The sequence below is a fragment of the Carassius auratus genome, chromosome 26 (genome assembly GCF_003368295.1).
Source record: "Carassius auratus strain Wakin chromosome 26, ASM336829v1, whole genome shotgun sequence".
NCBI classification, from domain to species: Eukaryota; Metazoa; Chordata; class Actinopteri; order Cypriniformes; family Cyprinidae; genus Carassius; species Carassius auratus.
In genome coordinates, this window is record NC_039268.1 from 19,169,408 (window position 1) to 19,194,869 (window position 25,462).

At 41.6% G+C, this 25,462-nt stretch overlaps 2 protein-coding genes and 1 pseudogene across 2 annotated transcripts; 1 reads left to right on the forward strand and 2 right to left on the reverse strand.

Moving 5' to 3' along the window:
• Window positions 1-803: 803 nt before the first annotated feature.
• On the forward strand, window positions 804-3,226 carry LOC113044725 (uncharacterized; annotated as a pseudogene).
• Window positions 3,227-5,563: 2,337 nt separating this feature from the next.
• On the reverse strand, window positions 5,564-12,167 carry LOC113044583 (carboxypeptidase O-like). The gene is made up of 9 exons (XM_026204682.1): window positions 11,887-12,167; window positions 11,568-11,628; window positions 9,399-9,500; window positions 9,096-9,200; window positions 8,547-8,663; window positions 8,347-8,440; window positions 6,598-6,800; window positions 6,413-6,497; window positions 5,564-5,939 (listed from the first exon to the last, which is right to left on the reverse strand). Exons 1-9 carry the CDS (start codon window positions 11,934-11,936, stop codon window positions 5,665-5,667), a joined length of 1,092 nt encoding a protein of 363 aa, XP_026060467.1. The 5' UTR covers window positions 11,937-12,167; the 3' UTR covers window positions 5,564-5,664.
• Window positions 12,168-23,377: 11,210 nt separating this feature from the next.
• On the reverse strand, window positions 23,378-24,378 carry LOC113044726 (fibronectin-like). Its single transcript, XM_026204905.1, has 3 exons — window positions 24,359-24,378; window positions 23,839-24,059; window positions 23,378-23,586 (listed from the first exon to the last, which is right to left on the reverse strand). The coding sequence occupies exons 1-3, from the start codon at window positions 24,376-24,378 to the stop codon at window positions 23,396-23,398; spliced, it is 432 nt and encodes a 143-aa protein (XP_026060690.1). The 3' UTR covers window positions 23,378-23,395.
• Window positions 24,379-25,462: the final 1,084 nt, after the last annotated feature.

The following is a 25,462-nucleotide window of genomic DNA, read 5'->3' on the forward strand; positions in this document are numbered from 1 at the left end:
AATAACATTCTTAACTTTTGAGTTAAAGGAAACAAGGAGAATATCAACAGAGTCTGCAGAAATGCTTGGTGTTAAAGATAAACACCATAAATAGTAAACCTCCATAAATAGTACACTTGTGTTCTCGTTAATGCATCTCCTTCTGACAAAAACAGATCTAGATTCAGTTGTAGCAGACATCAAAATATCAAAGAAAATACAGAAGTGATCAGATAGTGCTACGTCCTTAATAACAGTGAATGAAATGTTTAGACCCCTACTGATGATTAAGTCTAGCATGTGTCCACCTTTGTGTGTGGGTCCATGCACATGCTGAGTCAAGTCAAAAGTGTTTAGAACCATTATCATTTATTTTGTAGTTTTGTTTTCTGCATTATCTATGTGAATATTAAAATCCCCTGCAACAGCAAAACAATCAAACTCTGAGGAAATCATTGATAACATTTCTGTGAACTCTTCAACAAAGGCTGGAGAGTATTTTCGCCATAGGAACACGTTAACAACACGTAAGCACGTGTAGGAACGTGTTACATATTGTTTTATGCAAATGATCAATAATTTGGTTCAGACTCATGATTGTATATGAAAGACATGAAAATAAACGAACCTTAATGAGAAAGTTTGGTCTGTTTAAAGAATTTACATATTTAGCTGATTAGGCCTAAATGATAAGAAATTATAAATTTTTATTAAGATTCAGTCATATTTCCCTTTAGTCCTTGAAAATAAAATATCATGCATGCTTATATTTTATTCACTTTTATTAATTATAGTTATTTGTTTGTTATTATGCATTTATTTTTATGCATGTTTTATGCACCAAGATCTCCCAGCTCAGGAAAGAGCTGCAGGTCCTAAACCGTCAGTATAAGAGGGCGAGCGAGGAGGAAAAGCCAGCCCTGCCAGAGCTCAGGGACATCCTGAAGCAGAAACTCATCTCTCTACGGTGGGCTGAGAAGCACAGGAGGAGAGACAGAGAGAGAGCTTGAAAGCGAATGGCCTTTTCATTGCAAACTAAGGCTTTACTAAGAAGTTAGGAGTGGGACCCTGCAATGCCCATAGAAGGAGATCATTCAGCACCTGAGTAATAAATACAGCGACAGCAGGAGAGAAGAGAATCTTCCCACCTGCAGAGAGTTACCCACACCACCACAACTTTCCAGTTTAACATCAAGGAGCCAACCTTGGCATAGGTAAGGGACATTGAACGAACTGCACGTACCAGCGCAGCTCCGGGCCCAGGTGGAGTGCCATATAAAGTCTATAAGTATTGCTCAAGACTCTTGGAGAGGCTGTGGAGACTCATCAGGGTAGTATGGCAGAGGGGGAAGGTGGCCCAACAATGGCATCACGCAGAGGGTGTTTGGAGGCCAAAGGAGAAGAACGCGAGTGACATCACGCAGTTCCGCACCATCTCTCTGCTCAGTGTGGAAGGCAAACATTTTTTTCATGATTCTTGCCAAATTATCTGAGTATCTCATGAGGAATTCCTACATTGACACCTCGGTGCAGAAGGGCGGAGTCCCAGGCATGCCGGGCTGTTTGGAACACACAGGATGATCACCCAGTTGGTTCGGGAGGTGAGAGAAAATAGAGGAGACCTAGCAGTCCTCTGGCTAGACCTAGTGGTGACAATAGCTCTGGCGATACACCACATTCCTGAGAAGATCACAGAACTCATAAGGGACTACTACAGTAGTTTCAGCCTGAGATTCACCTCTGGAACAGTAACATCTGCGGGGCACCGCTTAGAGAAGGGCATTATCACAGGCTGCACCATATCAGTGGTATTGTTTGCCCTAGCGATGAGCATGCTGGTCAAGGCTGCTGAGGTGGAATGCAGGGGCCCCCTATCCAGATCCGGAATTCGCCAACCGCCAATCCGAGCCTACATGGATGATCTGACTGTCACATCAACATCAGTGACAGGGTGCAGGTGGCTCCTCCGCGGTCTGGAAAGGATTACGGCATGGGCAAGAATGATGTGGAAGGACAAGGCAGCGGTGGAGGCAGTCCACATGGAGCTGAAGACCTGGCTATCAGTGGTGGACAAGTCCGGTCTTCTGAGGAAGTTCAAAGCATGGATATACCAGCATGGTATCCTGCCAAGACTCCTGTGACCACTACTGATTTACGAAGTCCCAGTATCACACGTGGAGGGCTTTGAGCGTGATATCAGCTGATACCTGTGTAGATGGCTGGGTCTGCCGAAGAGCCTGAGCAGCATTGCTCTGTATGGGCACAACCACAAGTTGCAGATGCCTTTTACTGGCCTGACCGAGGAGTTCAAAGTCACCAGAGCCAGGGAGGTGTTGCTGTACAGAGACTTGGCTGACACCAGAATCTCTTCCGCTGGCATCATGGTCAGAACTGGGAGGAAATGGTGAGTGCAAGAGGCAGTCGACCAGGCAGAGGTGAGACAGAGAGATAGTGTCTTAGTTGGCTCTGTGGCAGTGGGAAGAGCTGGTCTAGGCAATCGCACAAGACCACACTACGACAAAGCCCAAGAACGAGAGAGACGCCAGATGGTGCAGGGAGAGATTTGTGCTGAGGTGGAGGAGGAGCACCTAAGTAGGACTGTGGCAATGCGCCAACAAGAAGCCTGGGCCAATTGGAATCATGCAGCTGTCAGGAAGATCTTGATGAACCCACAAGCCTTAAGTTCCTGATTCAGTCGGTGTATGATGTCCTCCCAGGTCCATCTATCCTTTACACCTGGGGCCTAGCAGAAACACCAACATGATCTCTGTGCCCAGCTCATGGTTCCCTGGAGCACATCCTGAGTTGCTGCCCTAAAGCACTAGGAGAGGGGAGGTACACGTGGCGCCATAACCAGGTGCTGAAGGTAGTAGCGGATACCATCTGCACCGCAAACCGGGAGTCTAAACATCAAGTCCCAGTGAGACACAACATCTCCTTTGTTAGGGCAGGGGAGAAACCTCGGGGAGAACGTAAGGCCTCAACTGGACTGTTAGCAATGGCCCAAGATTGGAAGTTGCATGCGGACCTTGGGAGGCAGTTAAAGTTCCCAGAGCACATAGCAAGGACTTCACTGAGGATAGTTGCTTGAACCAAGTACAGCAGGTAAGCACAGGTTAAAAAACAGTTCATTTCAAGACGCTAATGTCACGTCTGACTGTCACGTGGGTCACCCGCAGAGTAAGACGCTCAAAGCTCAAGACGTTCGGATAGACGTTTGGTTTGACGTTCGATCGGTCAATCAGTCGTTCGATCATTACATTTTGGCATGGTGTGTGCGCCATAACAATGTTATATTAATGACCTCATTCGAACGCCATAGGATGGTACCACACAAGCCTAAATGGAGGCACACTTCAGCTTGGTACACCGATACATGAACTAGGACAAATCTTTCACCCATTACTAGCAGCAAACTACATTAACACTAACATTAGTGGCATGATCTATTGCTAGTATTTCCTGTTACTCAAGATTTGTTCAGAGATGAAGACTGCCATCTAGCGGTCGGGAAATAAGCTTGAAACGAAACAATTGCCATGAATATTATATGATTAAAAAAAATTATATTGATATTAAGATTTTGAGAAGTGATACAATATCAACAATTTTGCGATACTCACGTATATAGATATTTTCTTACACCCCATTACACACAGACTGATATATTTAAAATCTTTATTTATTTTAATTTTGATGATTATAACAATTATATCACAATTGACAATTAAGGAAAATCCCAAATTCACTATCTCAGAAAATTTGAATATTGTGAAAAGGTTCAATATTGAACCTTGTGCCAAACTCTAATCAGCTAATTAACTCAAAGCCTTTAAATGGTCTCTCAGTCTAGTTCTGTAGGCTACACAATCATGGGGAAGACTGTTGACTTGACAGTTGTCCAAAAGACGACCATTGACACCTTGCACAAGGAGGGCAAGACACAAAAGGTCATTGCAAAAGAGACTGGCTGTTCACAGAGCTCTGTGTCCAAGCACATCGATAGAGAGGCGAAGGACCGGAAGATGTGGAAGAAAAAAAGTGTACAAGCAATAAGGATAACCGCACCCTGGAGAGGATTGTAAAACAAAACCAACTCAAAAATGTGGGGGAAATTCACAAAGAGTGGACTGCAGCTGAAGGCCACTATCAGAACAACCTGGGCTCTCATAACACCTGAGCAGCGCCATGGACTGATCGACTCCATGCCACACCGCATTGCTGCAGTAATTCAGGCAAAAGAAGCCCCAACTAAGTATTGAGTGCTGTACATGCTCATACTTTTCATGTTCATACTTTTCAGTTGGCCAAGATTTCTAAAAATCCTTTCTTTGTATCGGTTTTAAGTAATATCCTAATTTTCTGAGATTCTGAATCTTGGATTTTCCTTAGTTGTCAGTTATAATCATCAAAATGAAAAAAGATATACAGTACAGACCAAAAGTTTGGACACACTTTCTCATTAAAATAATTTTCTTTATTTTCATGACTATGAAAATTGTAGATTCACACTGAAGGCATCAAAACTATGAATTAACACATGTGGAATTATATATGGAATTATATACATAACAAAAAGTGTAAACCAACTGAAAATATGTCATATTGTAGGTTCTTCAAAGTAGCCACCTTTTGCTTTGATTACTGCTTTGCACACTCTTGGCATTCTCTTGATGAACTTCAAGAGGTAGTCACCTGAAATGGTCTTCCAACAGTCTTGAAGGAGTTCCCTGAGAGATGCTTAGCACTTGTTGGCCCTTTTGCTTTCTGTCTGCGGTCCAGCTCACCCCTAAACCATCTCGATTGGGTTCAGGTCCGGTGACTGTGGAGGCCAGGTCACCTGGCGCAGCACCCCATCACTCTCCTTCTTGGTCAAATAGCCATTGATGCCTTCAGTGTGACTCTACAATTTTCATGGTCATGAAAATAAAGAAAACTCTTTGAATGAGAAGGTGTGTCCAAACTTTTGGTCTGTACTGTATATATATATCAGTCTTTGTGTAATGAATTAATATAATATACAGGTTTCACTTTTTGAATGGAATTAGTGAAAGAAAGCAACTTTTTGATGATATTCTAATTATATGACCATTATATGACCAGCACCTGCATATATATATACAGATGTATATAAACCAAACATAAGTGTTGACCCCTAACCTTCGGTTGAAATTAAGAGAGGTATACACACTTGATTACTCTGGGAATTGTTTATATGAAGAACAGGGCATATCTCTGTTTCTTTGTCATGCAATTAGTCAGTAATAAATAGAGGAGGGTTTCAGGTCTTAGTGTGTACAGGAGAAGCTTGCCACAAGGGAGATCTTATCCCTCATTTCTCTTATATGTTTAACTTTCTTTGCTGTTGATGACGGGTTGACCTTTCCCACAAGCAGTGTCCCTTGTTCTTTACTTAATATACCATAATTGTTATAATCACATATGTGGTTGCTGATGTTGACAGCAGTTTATACAGGCTTGCAAACATCTTCAATGATATCTGTGTATATACTGCCATCAGCTGGCTAAATAGAGCTCTGCAATCAATCTTACACATCACAGAAAATCCTGAAAAACACCAATATAATGTTTCATGATATTTCTATAATTTTATTGCATTAGACAGTGAAATATCAAACCAGGTGGTTTTTGTTAGACAGTACTTATTTGAGCACATGGTCCATTTTAATATAGTGGTTTAAAATCATCGCATTTGCACTCAAGATCCATAAGACAGTCACAGTTGTCCACAGTCTGACTAACCGCTGCACTTTTGAAATTCTTATCATGGATGTAGTTTATGATGGACATCGCTCCCCGGTACGCTTCTTCACATGAGGGCTGGATTTGATTCTCGGGTAGAATGAAGTGGTACTTCTCTTTATCTCGTAACTCTAACCCAAAGGAGTATGGGATCCCTATGAATCTTGCAAAATCACGTGAAGAGCCAGAAGTTGCATCTGCAAAGAATGTTTCAAAATGATTAAATGTCATTCATTTTATATATAAAAGAAACATCTGAATGGGGGGCTTTGTTGTAATTATACCAGTTAAACTTAATATTATAAACATCATTAGGGCGGAGCTTATTTTTTATTTATCTGTCTCTGAAAAATACACCAGAGGTTTTAGACTTTATAATTTTAGAAATGCATTGCTACTTAAAATACTGTCCGATATGAATGTAAAATCTGATCAAATAAATGTAAATTCAAAACTAAAAAAACAAATTTTGAGGTGGAACTAAATCGTAAGTCAACTTGTGAACATCCCCTTCTTAAATGAGACCACCTTTTAAATGTGTGTGATGTTGCTCACTGTATCTTCAATATATATATTGTGCATCCCCATAATAATGCACAGTAAAATAAAAAAATGGCAGTCCACGATTGTCTTTAGGTCATGAGTGTGTACAATGGTTTAAAGTACTCACACAGTACATCAGGTGGAGTGCCCACTTTGTAGCTCTTTCCGTGCACTGCTGAGATGGCTTTGGCTGCAGCAAGACCGACTTCCATCTGAAAACACAGACAGATGTGCAGATTTCATTAAAAACTGACAGTATGTTTGAAAGCTTCCAATCCTAACCCATCCCAAAGAATTTGCTCTTATTCTTACCAGTTCATCATAATTGGGTGCTGAGATGTTGGGGACTCCATAGGGGACGAGGATCATCTGACTGGGCGAGTGGATGGTGAGGTAACAGAGCATTTCATTTTGATGTGCTCCTAAAAAGTCAGTGACAGCTTTGGTCTCTGGCTCAGACACAGCAGTCGGTCCATTATAGACATCTGAACAGCAGTTCCTGGAGATCCCCACCACTAGTGAACGAAAACAGATGGACCTTTTATTAGCTCCTTTAGCTTTGATTGCATGTCTGCACTTGACAACTGCTACAGTATATCATGCTTGACTCTGCAGAAACACAGGGAATGTGAATATGAGTTTTGTCTGGGTTATCCTTCTAGTTTTTTATTTGCTTGCTACTGCAACATTAGGTTTATCCCTGCCAGCTTAAAGGGTTAGTTCACCTAATAATAAAAATTATGTCATTAATAACTCACCCATAATCTTTTGTTCATTATCTGGCTCGGGTCGGTATTCATCTTCAGTTCTCTCTTCATAGCAGTTCAGTCAGTGTACTGTTTGAGTAAATGAATTACTCCGGGATATTGGTTTGTTTGAACTCAGAGGGAGTGCCAGCCAAAAGTGAACAGCTTAAGTCACTTGTGGATTAATGCTTATTGGAGACGTGAACCATTTAAAACGATTCAGTTCCATTTGGTGAACTGGTTCAAGAAGATCTGGTTACATCGAATGATTCGTTCGCGAACCGGATATCACTAAACTCCAGTATTTTGAAATCTCACAACAGACCCGGAAGAGAAGACAATGCTGAATAAAGTCGTAGTTTTTGCTATTTTTGGACCAAAATGTATTTACAACGCTTCAAAAAATCCTAACTGATCCTCTGATGTCACAGGGACTACTTTGATGATGTTTGTCTTACCTTTCTGGACAGTGTACCGTACACACAGCTTCAATGTAGGGACTGAGAGCTCTCGGACTAAATCTAAAATATCTTAAACTGTGTTCCGAAAGATAAACGGAGGTCTCAGGGTTTGGAACGACATGAGGGTGAGTTATTAATGACATAATTTTGATTATTGGATGAACTAACCCTTTAAACACACCTGCAATCTATGGACTGAAGTGCAAGAAGAACATTCTAAACGAAGCTATTTCTCTAAGTTTACGTCTTTGGCGATTCACGCAGGTATTCGTTACTCTGCAGCGGTGACGACCTTAACAGGCTACAATAGTCTGAATATAAGCACTTATTATAAGTGTACCGTAGTGATTAGGGATAAGACAAAAAGATGGTTTGGAAGATGAATTCATGATGTACTTGCTCATATAAATTTTTTATATTTTGAATACAGAAAAAGTTAAAAAGTGTTGCTTTAAGGCATCTGTTAAGTCATGCTTATAACCCTTATAATATATATATATATATATATATATTAAATTTGAATTTATTTACATATTATATTGTATTATGCGTCTATAATGGTTTAGAAACATATAAAAGGTAGAAATATTGATAAATGTAATACATCTGCGTTGCAGGATTATTTACTTGTTTATTTATGTAATACAGCTACGTCACAATTATTTAACCCCCATTCAACCATTTTTAATTCATTTATGTTTATGGCAAAAAAATTGTAAGCCTTTAAGAAAATACTGTAAGCCTTTGCAAACTTTATAACAAAGCTGAACTACACATACTTTACCCGTGAATGTGCTGAAATTGAGAAACTAACAATGAAATTGCTCTCTAATGAAAAGAAAAATTTAACTTACTGCCCCAGTAAGCAGGAAAGTTGCGATTAAGATCAGTGCCAAAACATCTGCAGGTTTCAGTCCCTGCTGTTCTGGACTTCCTCCACAGTCGAGTCTTTAAAACATATGACATATGTTGACATATAAAATGTGCAGATATATTTTACCTTTATCAAATGTACAGTATGTTACATAGAATACTTAAAAGGAATGAAACTCACGGTGTTATCCCTCCAGGAATAAATATATCCATCAATGTTTAGCACTGGGGTGATATAGAAGTCCAGGTTTTTAAACAACGTGTTCACATTCGCGTCAGTTTTGTAGGAGCCCAGGATCTTTCCCAGCATAACACACAGTTCAGTTCATTTTAGATTAAATTCATTTAATTCAGATTAAACATAACATTTTATATTTGAAGAAACATAAACGCCTATAAAACAAAAAACATTATTATCAAATTGAATTGGCATAAAATATGGATCAACAAGCTACAATAGAAGTTTTACATTCATTATAATAGCAGTATCAGTATTTGTGAGCTCTGTGCATACAGTATATATTCAAAATAGCAGAGCAAAAAATAAATCTAATATAAAAAAATAAAAATAAAAACATGAGTGGCATTGCATTTACAGACATATGCAGTACATTAAAAACACTGGCCTCTCATGTAATAAAATGGATGTGATATTTCTAGGAGTAACACTTCAGGTGTATGTCGTCACGACTATCTACATCATATTAAGTTTGATGCAATTAGGTCTCACCTCTTTAACAAAATACTGGCAGAAAGCTGGAGCGATCCATTCCCTGGCATGAATCCCACAGTCCATCCAAACAGCTTTCTTGGGTGTGGTGTTTTTGAAGCCAATCTGCATATCAGATGCAAACAAACAAACAAGTTGCTAATATCATGGAATTAATTTCTTGAATTATTATCTTGAATTATTATAACTGCCACATGGTACCACCACAGGACTTTTAGTAATCTACATTTCAGAATTATAATTTAAGTTAAAACAACTTAGACTTATATGTTGATAACAAGTATTGCACTAAACAGGTAGTACCTTTAGTAATGTAATGTTCCTCTTCTCATAAGTTTGTCCATATACCATGCTGGACACAACGTCTGGATTTTCCCTTTCCATCTGATTCATCCAAGTGGAGATCTGTTTGGAAAGATTTACCAGGTCAATAAAAGAATCAATCAATCAATATGAATTGCTAGTACAGGATAACGTCTCTAGGTTACGTATGTAACCCTAGTTCCTCGAGGGAACGAGACGCTTTGTCGCATCGTCAATGCGCTTTGGGGAACGTGCCAAGCGTGCGCGACTCTGAATATCATGTGAAATCAGTCCAATGGAAGAGCGTGACGTCACCGGCGGGGTGACGTAAGCGACCAGGAAGCTATAAAAGCATGTGCCACGCAGCTGGTGTCAGCTTCGAGTACCGACCCCCAGAGGGTGCTGAGGCGAGACGGGCACTGTGTACTGTGGTGTGTACCACTCTACCCCAGCAGAGGCTGCCCTCTGAAACCCTGGGCTTTTGGCGTCAGGGTTTCTGGCTGAGGACTTCTTAGCTTCGATAACTGCCCTGAGATCTTGTTTGGGCTTATAAGTCCTCGGCCGAGAGCTGTTTTTGGGCCTCGATGTACGAGGAGCTAGGGTGCGGCTGGGGCAGATGCCCCAGGGAAGCGACAATGGAGGAACTTATGGAATGCGCCGCTTGTTTTACGGGCCTCCTGAAACCTGTCGACGACAGAATTGACTGCGTCGCCGAGCAGGCCAGTCAGCTGAATCGGGGCGTCCATGAGGCAGACCCTGTCCCGCTCTTTCATGTCAGACAGGGTCAACCATAAGTGCCTCTCCACGGCCACCATAGCTGCCATGGACCACCCAATCGCTCGAGCGGTCTCCTTGGTGGCGCGGAGGGAGAGATCAGCGGTCCTTCTCAGCGCCGAAATATCGTGGGACTTGATCTCCTCTCCCTCATCTAGCTCCTTAAGCAGGTCGGCTTGGTACGCCTGTAACACCGCCATGGTGTGCAGACACGCACCAGCCTGACCTGCAGCCCCATACCCTTTGCCCACCAAAGCCGATGTTGTTCTGAGTGGCTTTGAGGGCAATGCCTGGGCCTTTAGAGACAATGCCGTGCCAGGGGACAGATAGCTCACGAGCGTCTGTTCCACCCGGGGCATCGCTCTATAACCGTGCTCTCCCATCCCCACTACATTTCCATAGTAGTCTGATGAGGGGATGTAGAGTCGGGCCCGAAATGGACGTTTCCACGACCTGCCGATCTCTTCGTGCAGGTCGGAAAAAAATGGCAGGCCCCGGCTGGGAGGTGGCTGATTCGCGCGCAGGAAGCATTCGTCAAGCTTGCTTCTCTGCGGTTCAGCTGTTTCTCTGCTGGCCAATCGATGCTTAATTTGGCCACCGCGCGAGTAACCACCTCCAAGAGCTCCTCATGCTGCGGCGAGTCGGGTGGCAAATCCCTGTCGATCGACTCCACGTCAACCTCCTCGGAGGAAGAGAGGCGGAGCGTCGATCCCTCTCCCTGAGTGGAAGGAACAGCTGAGCGTGCTTCTGACTCTAGGGATTGGGTGCCGGATCTGGCAGAAGTGGAAGGAGATAGGGACTGGCCCGTCTCCATTCCCTCCACCAGATCCACTTGCAAACCCCACGAGTGCAGCCGCCATTCTGCCTCAGCATAAGCGGGACCATCACCGCGGGGAACGCTGGCGAAGGGCCCCTCCTCGAAGAGGGCCCTCTGGGAATGAAGCAGCCGCACCGACATACGCTCACTTTGCGGGCAGTCGGCCCCCTCGAGAGCCGACTCAGCGTGCTTCAAACCCAGGCAAACCACGCACAGGCTGTTTGTATCCCCACCCTTTATATATCTCGGGCAGGGAGGAACACACAACTTATAATGCGATTTGGAATCGCCATCAGAATGTTTAAGTTTCGCCTTGCTTTTTGGCATGTCTAGGAGCTCTAACTGGACAGACAACAGTAAATAAGACTCACAAGACAAACAGTTTGACATTCACACAAAGAGCGCTTGCTGAAAGACGCGAAGCTGACGCCAGCTGCGTGGCACGTGCTTTTATAGCTTCCTGGTCGCTTTCACTCTCTTCCATTGGACTGATTTCACACGATATTCAGAGTCGCGCACACTGGGCGTGTTCCCCAAAGCGCATTGACGCAGCTCGAGTTCCTGAAGAGGAACCTCACCTCATCCATGGGGTGGTACTTTGTATAGTCATACGATCTGTGTTCCAGTCCACTAGCCAATCTGTGTGGAATTAAAACACTTAACTGAATCAAATGAGGAAAAAATCTCTTGGATGTAATGGTTAAAAAGACTGATCTTATGTCCCAATGTCAGATATCCTATTTAATAAAATAAGTTTCACTCTTCACTCTTTTTTCATGAATGCTAAGCTATAATTATCTCAGCTTTCCAAAAAAACTAAACAAAAAAAAAACGTAATGCTTAGTTCTGTCCTAATTCAACCTCCATCAAGACAATGTCATAACCCTGAAATGTTACCTGTCCAGCACAACCAAGACCACCAAAACAGATATTACGGAGCCCTTCATGTTTGTTTGTTATCCAGGAGTGTTGAACCTGACAGTAAACCTAGTACAGCCTGATAGTGACTTATAAAGCTGCTCTCACAGAGAAACCACCTCAACTGATAACGGTGTATTTGTCATAAATCTGGTCTAACACACTGAGCTGTTATAAACTGGATCTTCCTGTAATCACGGAATGGAAACAATAAATTAGGGCAATGCAATTAATTGCATTTGATTGTCATGCGCATCTTGTCAGTAAAGTCGGTGTTACAAGATCCTTGGTTTCCGAGGTTTTTGGTTTCGGGGGGCAAAACATACATGAATATTCATCAGTTTCCCCGTACATACACATGGACTGGACTCGGGTGGAACTGAGAATTTCAGTTTACACTCTTTGTATCTCAGCAGGTTTAATGGAACATTAAAAAAAAGAAAGAAAGGTAAATATATTTACAGCATTGCACAAACTTATGCTAAATTACATTTATTCAACATTTACGTACAAGGCCTTCAACTTTAACACCTTTAAATCTTTAAATCTGACCTTCACTTAAACAATTCTGCTTTATTTATGGCTTTGAAATAGCTTGCAGAGTAACAAAGAGCGGTTATTTTGATAAAGGCCAATATCTTAAAAGTCTCTTGAAATTCAGAATCAAGTAAATTGAAAGTACATTCCAGAGATATTTTTGAATGTACATTGGCTTGTAAAAATAAAATATTGTGCAAACAGAGCTTCAGACAAATTGCACTTAAAAATGACCTACAGTAGCAGAAAAAATTTAAATAAAATTCTGAAAAGCCTCTTTCTTTTAGTTAAATGCACAATTTTGCAACTTTCCACTGAAGTCAATGTTTCATTGTCATCAGACTGAAGAGTAAATGTGTGTTTTTAAGTTCAAGGACAGTAGCTTGTTTGTGTATGATGAAATCTCATCCTGTGCTTTTAGCATAGGCGATCATCCCTTGCAGTCAGAGTTACACAAACATTCAATGAAGGGACAAAATGTGTCTCGTTCCAGGAATACAGTCGATGCTTTTGTACTCTACTTTATGAACATAAATTGTCACAAAAACTATCTCCATAAAAATTCAGCTCTGAAAATCCTCATAATGTGAGACTGCAAAACACAAATACTTACAACTCTCCACTTGAGGATATATTGTGTAATGTGGGCAGACGAGGGAGCGTTCCATTGAACTTGATGGGAATTTGGCTGATTTCCAGCTTATGTGATGATGACCCGAACAGGAGCTTTTGAGGAGGAGAATAAACATTAATGATTGTTAACTGATTAAATAGTTTCATATTGTATAGGGCATGTTTTATGCAACTGTATTTAATAGAGCATATGAAAAATAATGGGTGATAAGCCCGGAAAGGAAATCAAAGAAAGGAGAAAAGTCTTTGAAAACAGTCTGTTTCGTATAAAAAAAAAAGTTTGGATAAGACAGTTGAATCTGCTGTATGGCCATGTCTTAAAATGGAGCAAAATTACCCCATTTTGACAAGTGAGGGGTATTAAATAGTCTGGAATGATGATTGCAGGGCTGCGGTGTTAAAAATCACACCCGGCCTGTGATGGGGTGAGAGGACTCAAATGCGAAAGTGGCTTCGGACAGTAATAATAATAATAATGCATTTTATTTCATGGCGCCTTTCAGAACACCCAAGGTCACCTTACAAGCAATATACAGGTCACTGCATAAGACAAAACAAACAAGAAACAAACAGCATATACATATTAAGTGGATTTAAGTCTTAATAAAAAAAATTATAAAAAAGCCTGTATAAAAAGATATGTCTTAAGACGCTTTGTAAAAGTCAACAAGCAATCGCTATTGCGAACATCGAGGGGAAGGGAGTTCCATAGGCGGGGGGCAACATGACTAAAAGATCTGGCACCCATAGTAGTAAGTCGAATCCGAGGTACCACAAGAGAAATTGAAGATGAAGATCTAAGTGCACGTGAAGGAGTATAAACCTGGAGAAGTTGAGTAAGGTATTGTGGTGCAAGATTATGAAGTGCTTTATAAGTGAGTAGCAAGATTTTGAATTCAACTCTATATTTTACTGGAAGCCAGTGCAATTGCTGGAGAACCGGAGAAATGTGATCAGTATAAGGTGTTCTAGAGAGAACACGAGCTGCAGAATTCTGAACCAATTGAAGTTTATGTAGCAATTTGGAGGGAATACCTGTGAGAAGAGCATTGCAGTAGTCTATACGTGAGGTGACTAGTGCGTGAATGAGAACTGCAGTATTATTATTTGAAAGAAATGGACGTAGACGATTAATATTGCGCAAATGGAAGTATGCAATCCGTGTGATATTATTAATCTGAGCTTTAAAAGATAATGTGCTATCCATGATGACACCCAAACTTTTAACCTGAGAGGAAGGACAGATTGCAGTATTATCAATGTGTAAAGAGAAACAATTAGATTTAGACACAACAGATCTAGTGCCAACAAGCAGAGCCTCCGTTTTATTGCCATTTAATTTCAAGAAGTTCGCTGAAAGCCAGTCTTTAATTTCAGCTAAACAGCTTGACAAAGATGGCGGAGGAAAAGAACCGGTAGGTTTGGCAGACAGGTAAAGTTGGGTGTCATCCGCATAACAGTGAAAATTAATACCATATTTTCTTAAAATATTACCAAGAGGGAGCATATATATAATGAAGAGAAGCGGGCCCAAAACAGAACCTTGGGGAACACCAGTGGTGACTGTAGATATTCTTGAACTAAAACCTTTTAGTTGAATACGCTGACTGCGTCCAGATAGATATGAACTAAACCATGACAGAGCAGTGCCAGTAATACCAATGGAGACTAATCTGTCAAGAAGTACGTTATGTGAGACAGTATCAAAGGCAGCGCTCAAGTCAAGGAGGACAAGTATAGTTAAAAGCCCAGAGTCAGCTGCCAACAGTAGATCATTGGTTATTCTGACAAGAGCAGTCTCAGTGCTGTGGTGGGGACGAAAACCAGATTGGAATTGTTCATACAAGTTATTATTGGACAGATGTTCATGAATTTGAATTGCAATACACTTTTCAACTACCTTAGAGATGAATGGTAAATTTGAAATTGGACGAAAATTTTCAAAATCAAATGGATCACCCCCTGGTTTCTTAAGTATGGGTGTAATAATAGCAGATTTAAGAGATGGAGATACAAAACCAGAACCAAGTGAAGCATGAACGATTTTAGTTATCAACGGCAAAAGGGCTGGTAAACAAGCTTTAACTAAAGGAGTTGGTAGAGGGTCTAATTGACAAGTCGAAGATTTAGATTTACCTATCAGACCCACTATCTCTGAAGTAGTTGGTAGTGTAAAGTTAGAGAAGACAGAGTGGGGAGGTGTGTGAGTGATAGACTGAAAGGAGTCATTGTGAAGAGTACCAGTAAGTAATTGCCGATGTACATTTTCAACCTTAGATGTAAAAAAAGTCAAAAAGCGATCACATAAGTCAGTGGAATACATATCAGATGGCAGAGAATCAGGTGGTTTCAGAATATTGTTTACCACCGAGAAAAGTGACCTAGAGTTCCCATTGCTAACTCCAATTACATTGGAGTAGTAATCGGATTTAGCTGTAGTCAGTGCATTTTTATAATTTTGAATATGTTCAGCATACATGTTTTTATGAACGGTAAGGCCAGACCTGACGTACAGCCGCTCTAACCTACGGCCTTTAGTTTTAAGTTCACGCAGTTCAGGTGTAAACCAAGGAGCTGAATGCACAAATGAAACCCTTCGCGTTTTCACAGGTGCGAATTCATCTAAAAGCATGTTCAGTCCATCATTGTAATATTTTACCAGTTCATCAACAGTAGTGAAATCAGATTTACTGGAAAAGATGGCAAGTTGATCAGCAAGAGTAGGCAAATCAATGTTCTTAATATTCCGAAATGTAATCGGGCGACACAGGTTTACCTTAAAAATGGCCAGTTTGGCACAGAATGAGACCAAAAAGTGATCTGATATGGATAGATCAGAAACAGTACAATTAAAAGGTGTTATACCAGAACAGCAAACAAGATCAAGAGTATGCCCCTTAGTATGAGTGGGCAGTGTGTTAAATTGTTGTATACCAAAGCAATCCAAACATGATAAAAATTCGCTTGTAAATGCATTACTGACATTATCTGTATGAATGTTAAAATCACCCAGAAGGACAACATTTGAAGATATGGAACATAGATAAGTCAAGAGTTCAGATAATTCAGTTAAAAAGGCATTATTGCTCTTGGGGGGGCGGTAGATAGTTATGAGAATGGTTGGAATCGCACCATTGATTTTTATGGCAATTGACTCAAAAGAAGAATATGTAGATAGAGTCAACTGAGATACTTTCAATTTCTCTTTATAAAGTATTGCTAGCCCCCCTCCCCTTCCCGTATCACGAGATTTACAAACATAACTATATCCTGGGGGAACACACTCGTTTAGATGGAAAAAGTCATCTGGTTTCTGCCATGTCTCAGTTAGACAGAGAAAGTCAAACTCACGGTCAGACAGTAGATCGTACACCAGGGGTCCTTTAGTGGAAAGCGATCGTATGTTAAGTAATCCAAAGAAAAAATTGTTTTTACCAGAATCGTTGCCAACCGATCTGGCCGGGTTGATTAATACACTGCGATTGACAGTCCGTGTAAGCCTCCTAGGCGGGCGTGGTTTAGATGACCAAAAGGACCGTATTTGATATGAGCCATCGGTGTTATAACTCCGCCGAGACCCACGATGTATATATTTCCGACGTGGAATGTACACAATATCCAAGGGAAGATGTGGAGCTGACAGAAGATTAAAAGGACGTAAACGGAGCTGAGTAAGTTCCGCCGCCGAATACTGGAGCATCGCCCATGCTATCGAGTGGTATATTGCAGAAAGAACGACCCAGATGTAGTTGATCCGCACCAGTAGCTCAGTGATCATCATAGTGGAACCGCGTCCCGGCGAAAGAACACTTAGTAACCGGCAGTCAATCGGCTGGAGATGTGACCGTCAGTCGATCGGCAACAGCATAAAGCATCAACAGTCATAGGTACGCGGGTAGATCAACCAGCGTACAAACCCGCCGAATCGGCGTGGAAACAGTTCAGTTCAGACTCCTTAAAATGATTTAATAACAGTTCATAGAGGCATCCATGCATTCATAAGTGCAGGACGATTTTGAAGCGCTAAAAGGTTTAAAATTCCCTCCCTGAGCAACGGCAGCTAACAGCGCCAGCGTTCACAACAGGGAGCTGCAGACGTCTGACAGTGTAGACAGGAGAACCCTCAATCCGAACGGCGGAGAAAGATGAACGAGGGGATGAGCAGTTAACTGGCTTTATGCAAGAAACGTGAAATACAGGGTGAATGCGACGAAGATTAGGTGGTATATATAGTTTGACGGCAACAGGGCAACATAATGATCTTGACTATGCGGAAAGGTCCGATAAAACGGGGTGCTAGTTTGCGCAACTCAGAATGGAGCGGAGTATTGGTAGTGGAAAGCCACACTCTCTGACCAAAAATTTAGAGAGGGCTCTTGACACGAGATCTATTGGCCACGACGCTCATGCGCTTTCTCGAGCGACAAAGGACAGATCTTACCCTCCTCCAGGTTCGTTTGCAACGACTGATAAACGTATGAACGGATGGGCAGTTAGTATCGGTCTCTTGAGACGAAAATAGAGGGGGTTGGTAACCCAGGCAACACTGAAAGGGTGAGAGGCCTGAGGCAGAAGATGGAAGAGAGTTATGAGCATATTCTGCCATTCTTCATATTAAGCTAGACTGCGGAGAATGCGGGCTACAATTTGATTGGCTCGTTCTGCCTGACCATTAGTCTGAGGGTGAAAACCCGAAGAGAGGCTGGCGGTGGCCCCAATAAGACGGCAGAACTCTCTCCAAAACTGCGAGGTTGAATTGCAGACCCCTCTCTAACAACTGTGGCCACTCGCCTAATGCAAGGCAGATGGCGAGCAGTTCACGATTACGACATCATAATTATGAAAGAACGGCTCCCACCCCCACCTCGGAGGCATCAACCGTGACGATAAACTTTCTCATGCTATCCGGATTGATAAGAATGGGCGCAGTAGTAAATAGAGTCTTAAGACGATCAAATGCCACTTGAGCAGACCCTGACCACTTGAAACTGGACTTAACAGAGGTTAAGGCAGTAAGCGGGGTGGCCGCCTGGCTAAAGTTGCGTATAAAGCGACGATAAAAATTAGCAAAGCCAAGAAAGCATTGTAACGGAATGAGCCAGTCGGCCACTGCCTGGACCTTAGCTGGGTCTATACTGATCCCCTCAGCGGAGTTGACCAAGCCCAGAAACGTAACCGATGGCACATGAAAGGAGCATTTCTCTGCCTTGACAAAAAGACGATTCTCAAGCAACCGTTGGAGGATGAGGCGAACGTGTTGAACATGAATCTGGAGAGACGGCGAGAAAACCAATATGTCATCAAGATAGACAAAGACGAATAAGTTGAGCATATCCCAAAGAATGTTATTGATAAGAGACTGAAAGACGGCGGGGGTGTTAACCAATCCGAAAGAAAGAATCCTGTATTCAAAGTGTCCCAGGGGTGTGTTAAAAGCAGTCTTCCATTAGCCCCCCTCTTTGATATGCACGAGATGATAAGCGTTACGGAGGTCGAGTTTGGTAAAAACCCTTCCCCCCTGTAGGACTTCGAAGGCCGAGGACATCAGTGGTAAGGGATAGCGATTCTTAATGTTGATGTCATTCAGCCCCTGATTATCAATGCAGGTGCGCAGAAAGCCATCCTTCTTCTTGACAAAAAAAAACCCAGCGCCGGCCGGGGAAGGGGATGGAACGATGGTGCTGGCTCTAAGGGATTCGGATAAATAATTCTCTAATGAGCCTTCCCTGTGGGGGCGTGGTTCCCGGGCGAAGATTGATACCGCAATCGTACGGGCGGTGAGGGGTAAAAGACATCTCTGGTACACCAGACAAATCTCCTGCCTCCTCCTGCAACACAGAAACAGAAGACACAGGGGAAACAGCAGAGACTAAACACTCAACATGACATGACACTTTCCAAGACAAGATATATCCCTTAGCCCAATCAATGTGAGGGTTACGGAGCTTAAGCCAAGAATGGCCCAGAACAACCGGTTGGAAGGAGAACGAAAAATAAAAAAGAATATTGTCTCTCTGTGGTTACCGGAAATGGTAAGAGTCAATGGAATAGTCTCCTTCTGTACTCTAGGTAGGGAGCTGCCATCAAGGGCAAAAAGAGGAGTGGAGTCTCTTAAGTGTGTGAGAGGAATACCTTGCTGAAGCGCCCACTCCTCATCCACAAAGTTTCCCTCTGCTCCAGAGTCGATCAGGGCAAAGCAAAAGACTCCAATGGAGTTTCGCCGGAAGTGTAGTACAGAAACTTGAAGGGATGATCTTGGTGGTAGTGCTCGCCAGTAGCCTATAGCCTACTGACGAGCACTGGCTTTTACCGGACACACGGCGCAACTCCATTGGAGTCTTCTGCTCTGCCCTGATCGACTCTGTAGCAGAGGGAAACTTTGTGGATGAGGAGTGGGCGCTTCAGCAAGGTATTCCTCTCACACACTTAAGAGACTCCACTCCTCTTTTTGCCCTTGAAGTGCTTGGAGCTGGCACAGTACTTGCAGCGACAATTCGAAATCCTCCTGTTGTGCTCTTTAGATGAGATCATAAGGCATGCTAACTGCATCGGCTCTGCGTCCTGGGCCGTGGTGGGGGGAATGGAGTTGGCAAGTGGCGAGGAAAAGAGAGCGTCCTCAAGGCTTTGAGCTCGGCACCGTTGGCCGAATCGCCTCTCCACACGAATGGCTTGGACAACGAGGTCGTCGAGCCGAGTGGGGATCACACGGATGAGGATTTCGTCCCTCACTTCAGGAGTCAGGCCCTCCAAGAAGCGGGCGACCAGCACAGGTTGATTCCAGCCGCTGGTGGTAGCTAAGGTTCAGAACTCAATTGAAAAGTCTGACACGGAACGCCTGCCCTGCCGGAGTGTGGAAAGCAGACGAGAAGCCTCCTCACCGTAGGCTGACTGGTCGAAGACTCGAATCATCTCCTCCTTGAAAAGCACAAAGCTAGAGATGCAATCTGTCTCCATCTCCCAGTTAGCCATTTCCCATTCACAAGGCCGACCGGAGAGCAGAGAGATAACGTAGGCGACCTTGGCTCTCTTCTTAGCATACGTGACGGGCTGTAGGGAAAACACCACCTCACACTGAGTTTAGAAAGAACAACATTGCGTTGGTTTACCTGAGTTGACCGGAGGCGGGAGGCGGGAGGCGGGAGGCTGAAGGCGCAGACTGTGGACCTGGCAGGAGAGCTCAGACATTTGGGCAGCCAGTGTCTCGATGGAATGTCTGGCAGTGGAGATGTTCTTCTCATGCTTCCCTAGCAGGACACCCTGGTGTTTGAAGGCCGTCTGGAACGGGCTGCCACTCGCTATATCCATGCTGGTCAGATTGTTCTGTGATGGGGGAGAGAGGACTCAAACGCGAGAGTGCGATTATAGTTCTTAATTTGAGACAAAGTCTGACCAGGTAATCAGGTAATCCAACTTAAATAAGAGAATGATGAACTGAAGAGAACCGTAGACTGTGTAAATAACTTGAACACAAAACTCCTCTGTAGCAGGGAAGACCAGGGCACTGACAAGGCGGGTGGAACACAAACTCACGAAGAGGCTGACGAAAGGAAAGCTCCAAACAGGTAAGCCGTAGCAGCTCTTGGCAGGTGATGAAAATTATGTCATTAATGACTCACCCTCATGTCGTTCCAAACCCGTAAGACCTCCGTTCATCTTCGGAACACAGTTTAAGATATTTTAGATTTAGTCCGAGAGCTTTCTGTGCCTCCATTGAAAATGTGTGTACGGTATACTGTCCATGTCAAGAAAGGTAATAAAAACATCTTCAAAGTAGTCCATGTGACATCAGAGGGTCAGTTAGAATGAATTGAAAATACATTTTGGTCCAAAAATAGCAAAAACTACGACTTTATTCAGCATTGTCTTCTCTTCCGGATCTGTTGTGAACGAGTTCAGAACACTGCAGTTGTGAGAGAACTGAAGATGAACACAGAGCTGAGCCATATAACGAACGAAAGATTGACTCATTCTCGAGGTTTTCTCTGGCTTATTTTTTTTTTCTTTTTTAAGCTGCAGTAGGTAACTTTTGTAAAAAAAATATATTTTTTTACATATTTGTTAAACCTGTCATTATGTCATGACAGTAGAATATGAGACAGATAATCTGTGAAAAAAATCTAGCTCCTCTGGCTCCTCCCAGTGGTCCTATTGCCATTTGCAGGAATACATCGATCCCGTTAAGAAACAACCAATCAGAGCTGCGGTCCGTAGCTTTGTTTGTGTTCAAAATGTAGAAAAATTTATATAATAAGCGAGCACACCATGAATCCATTTTCCAAAAACAATGTTTTTAGCTTTTCCTGAATCACTAGGGTGCACCTATAATAATTGTTTATATTCAGACTATTTTAGATTGCTTCGGGGATACCGCGGCGGAGTAACCCAGTACCTTTGTGATTCTTCATAGACATAAACAGAGAGAAGTAGTTCCGGCTACAATGTTCTTCCGCAAGACACAAGCAGTTCTGTTTATTTACCGCTAGAGCGTCAAAAGTAACCGACTGCAGCTTTAAGTAGTGAGATCTCTTACCGGTAGACTGCAGAGGCTCACAGGACAGTTCTCCAATGCCGTTACCATAGCAGGAACATCTATAAGAGATGCTTTGGATGACCTTGTTCAATGTCTCGCCAATCTGATAAAAAACCTTGGTCTCTTGGTCCTGGCACTGGTCTAAAGAAAAAGATTAAATGTTTTTTTTTTTGTAAACAAAGTCAAAGTAAGCCTTTCTTTCATTAAAAAAGAAAGGGAATATATGATTGCATAAACTCCATCCAAATACTTACAACAAACACATCTATTCTGAATGCACATAATGATCCATGTTCATTCTAATCTCATTCTCCCTGGTACTCAGCCAGGAACTTTGTCTGGTCTGGACCAGAGCCAGGATTAAAACCCTGACTAGAACAGACCCCATAGATCCAGTCAGTGGAGCCACAAATCAGTACCCCATTATGTGGCCTTAAAAACTCCAGCTCCCTTAATAGCTTTTAAATACATCTCGAGAACTCATTTGCAGGCCACTAAGTGTCATGGTCTGGGCACATAATTGACCAGTTAAGGCCAATATAGCTATTAATGTCTATAAAACCTGACTTCAGCTGAATGTATTAAAAAGAACCAATAATTTAAACATATAACAATGCATAGTGACAAAGTGAGTACATGAAAACTATATTGTGACTGTATAAAAGTGACTTTTATGCAAAAATGTGCTGAAATCTTTCAGTTTTTACAGTGCACACACATAAAGTATGTATTTTAAAAATATTTCCATGTATTTCCAAGTATATATTTTTATTCATATACTTGATATTATAAAAAATATATTTTAAATGTAGAAATGTAACATTTTTCTTAAATATATAAAAGCATGTGTGTGTGTGTGTGTGTGTGTGTGTGTGTGTATTTATATATACATAATAAATATACACAGTACACACACACATATATTATGTAAACTAAAGGTTTTATTTTGGATGCATTGATCGCAATTAATCACTTGACAGCACAATTATTAATGTATCTCCACTGTCATGAACTATTTCTTCTACTATCCTTTGAGGAAATGAGGGCCTTTCGCACCGCTTTAGTTCCAGAACTAAATGTACAGTACAAAATAATTGGGACAATTTAGCGCAAACTATTTCCTAGTACCATTTAAAGGGTTGCATTCGCACAGACAGTGTGTACTAGGATGTGACGTATGCTGAAAGTTAACAAAGAAGAACAATGTTAACAACAGGAGGATGGAGGATCCTTTGATCGGAGCTGTGTTTTTGTTGTGTCTCGCGGGTTTCACAATAATGGACATGGAATGTCAACGTATACGTAAAGCGATTGAAAGAACAGAGAGGAGGACTAAGAATCTCCAATGACAACTGGCAGTGCAACATTTGCTACAAGGGCCTCCACTTCACCGTCCGTACATTTATCGCTGCTCCCCATACTAAAGAAATAAGTTGAAACAATGTTTACAGTACGTTACACTGTGTTTTAAATCATGGTGGGTGAGGGCATTTTCGAACACGTCTGGCCAATCAGTCTTTACTTATGTCACGAGTAGTACCAGTTGTGCTGGTTAGACCCTGCTCCGGAGTAGGCTAATTTCGTTCTCGAAAAAGACTCCAGTTCCAGCAGTGCGAAAATGTCAAAAGTGGGTAGTTCCACAATTAGTTCTTGTACTATGAAAAAGGTTCTGGCAATGCGAAAGGCCCTATAACTTCATATTGTAGTGAACAATGCCAGTACTGCTGTAGGGGAACTGCTTAATACAACTCTGGAATTTCTACAAGAAGAAAAACTGACCGAAAACGATTAAACATGCTCACCAGCCATGGGACAGAATCCGTATTTCCGATCTGAATCATAGTCAGTAGTGGTACCACACCACTTCATGCTGTCACGGCGGCCGTCAGATGTGCAGTCTGTGTAGTTGCGTCCATTATACTTGAAAGGAAACTGGCACAGAGCACCATTAGAGTTTCCTCCACGAGTCGTCACAAGCTCTGAAAGACCAAAAAAGGAACAATCAGACAAACCAAAAGTGAAATCTTGAATCATCACATTAATCTGCACCCTACTAAAAATCTATTGTATGCTGGTTTCAACCAAGGCTTTGCCCACTTGGTCAACCGGTTTTACCAAGAAGACCATATAGTGTGACTACACTGGTCGAAACCAACAAAAACTATGTAGTTTGCTGATTTAAGTCAAAGTCTTCAGGATTTATAAAGAAAGAGGCTCTGAGATACACTTACGGTTCTTTCGGGTACAGAATGAGTACAAGCCGTCACTATCATAGTCAGATGTAGTACTACACAATAACTGCCCATCTGTTCGGCCCTCAGAGATGCAAGAGTAGTGGGTGTTCCCACTAAAAACAAATGGGAACACACATGGCTGCCCACCGGAGTTGCCACCGTAAACAAAGGACTGTCCATCTGCATAAATCAAGGAGAGGATAACTTTAATAATGGCACTGGGGTGTTTCGAATAATCAAGTCATTTAAACTTGTAAACTCATTTGGGTGATAACTCAACCAAGCAACAAACAAATGACAGGGCTTTTAAATAAATAAATACATACATTCATAAAGAATGTGCATAACATTTCAAAGGAATTTATGATTCAGTGCAATTTTAAAATTGTTAAAAAAAAAAAAATGCTCTGTAACTGCTTGCAAAACTTGACTAGCCTATTTATACAGATTTACAGGAATAGCCATTAGTTTGCAAAATGTTTGCAAAGACAAATGTAAAGCACGAGAAAACACTGACCAAACAACAAAAATGCTCATTATTGCGCCCTCAAAGTAAATCATAAATGTTAAACATAATCTCAGAAGCTCAGAATAAAAAGATCTGAATGATAAAAACGCTCACCTGCAGGTTTGGATTTACACTTGACCCCTGAAGCCCCCTCACAAGACAACAAACCGTTGTCATTGCAGCCAGCTAAAGTAAAAAAAAAAATAAAATAAAAAAAAATAAACACTTTGAAAAAAACACACCTGATGTACTGTGTGAGTACTTTAAACCAATACACTCTCATGACCTGAAGACAACCAGGTCTAGAAAAATGCAGTGGACTGCCATTTTTAAATCACACAAAGAGCCAAATTGTTTAAATAAACTCCTGATTTTAAATCACTTCACTCATGCAATACTGTGCATTATTATAGGGATGCACAATATGTATATTGAAGATACAGTGCGAGACATCACACACATTTAAAAGGCAGTCTCATTTAAGAAGGGGATGTTTACAAGTTATCTTACGCTTCAGTTTTGTTCCAACTCAAAATTTGTGACTGCATTTTCTTCACCTCTGTAAAACTCCCAAATCCTTTCCTTCAGCTAAAACTGAATTCTAAAACATCTTGCAATTTTTCCTCAACCTGTTTAAAACACAGTCAATACAGTTACATGTCAGTTATCAGCAATATTAGACATATTTTAATTTACAGGTATCTATGGCTCAATTAAAGTTAATTATGAAAAACTTTAACATTTTAGCAAATCTCAAAAGTAATGTCCAATGTCCGAAGTTAGTTTTTTTAGTCTTGTATTTACATTTATTTGATCAGATTTTACATTCGTATCGGACAGTATTTTAATTAGCAATGCATTTCTAAAATTATAAAGTCTAAAACCTCGGGTGTATTTTTCAGGAATAGATAAACAAAAATAAGCACCGCCCTAATGAAGTTTATAAAATTTAGGTTAACTGGTATAATTACAACAAAGCCTGCCATTCAGATGTTTAGCAACTCCAGGTGTTTCTGTATGAAATAATGCATTTTTTTATCAAATGAATAACATTTAATCATTTTGAAACATTCTTTGCAGATGCAACTTCTGGCTCTTCACGTGATTTTGCAA

Bases quoted from the DNA above. Each gene is read 5' to 3' on its own strand.
- LOC113044726 (XM_026204905.1), bottom strand. From the start codon at position 24,378: ATGAGCATTTTTGTTGTTTG. The intron at 24,060-24,358 runs GTCAGTGTTTTC...GAAACACCCCAG, and splicing joins ATGAGCATTTTTGTTGTTTG to TGCCATTATTAAAGTTATCC. The intron at 23,587-23,838 runs GTAAGTGTATCT...TTGGTCTTTCAG, and splicing joins ATTCTGTACCCGAAAGAACC to AGCTTGTGACGACTCGTGGA.
- LOC113044583 (XM_026204682.1), bottom strand. From the start codon at position 11,936: ATGAAGGGCTCCGTAATATCTGTTTTGGTGGTCTTGGTTGTGCTGGAC. The intron at 11,629-11,886 runs GTAACATTTCAG...AATTCCACACAG, and splicing joins GTCTTGGTTGTGCTGGACAG to ATTGGCTAGTGGACTGGAAC. The intron at 6,801-8,346 runs GTAAGTTAAATT...TTCGTTCACTAG, and splicing joins CTTTCCTGCTTACTGGGGCA to TGGTGGGGATCTCCAGGAAC.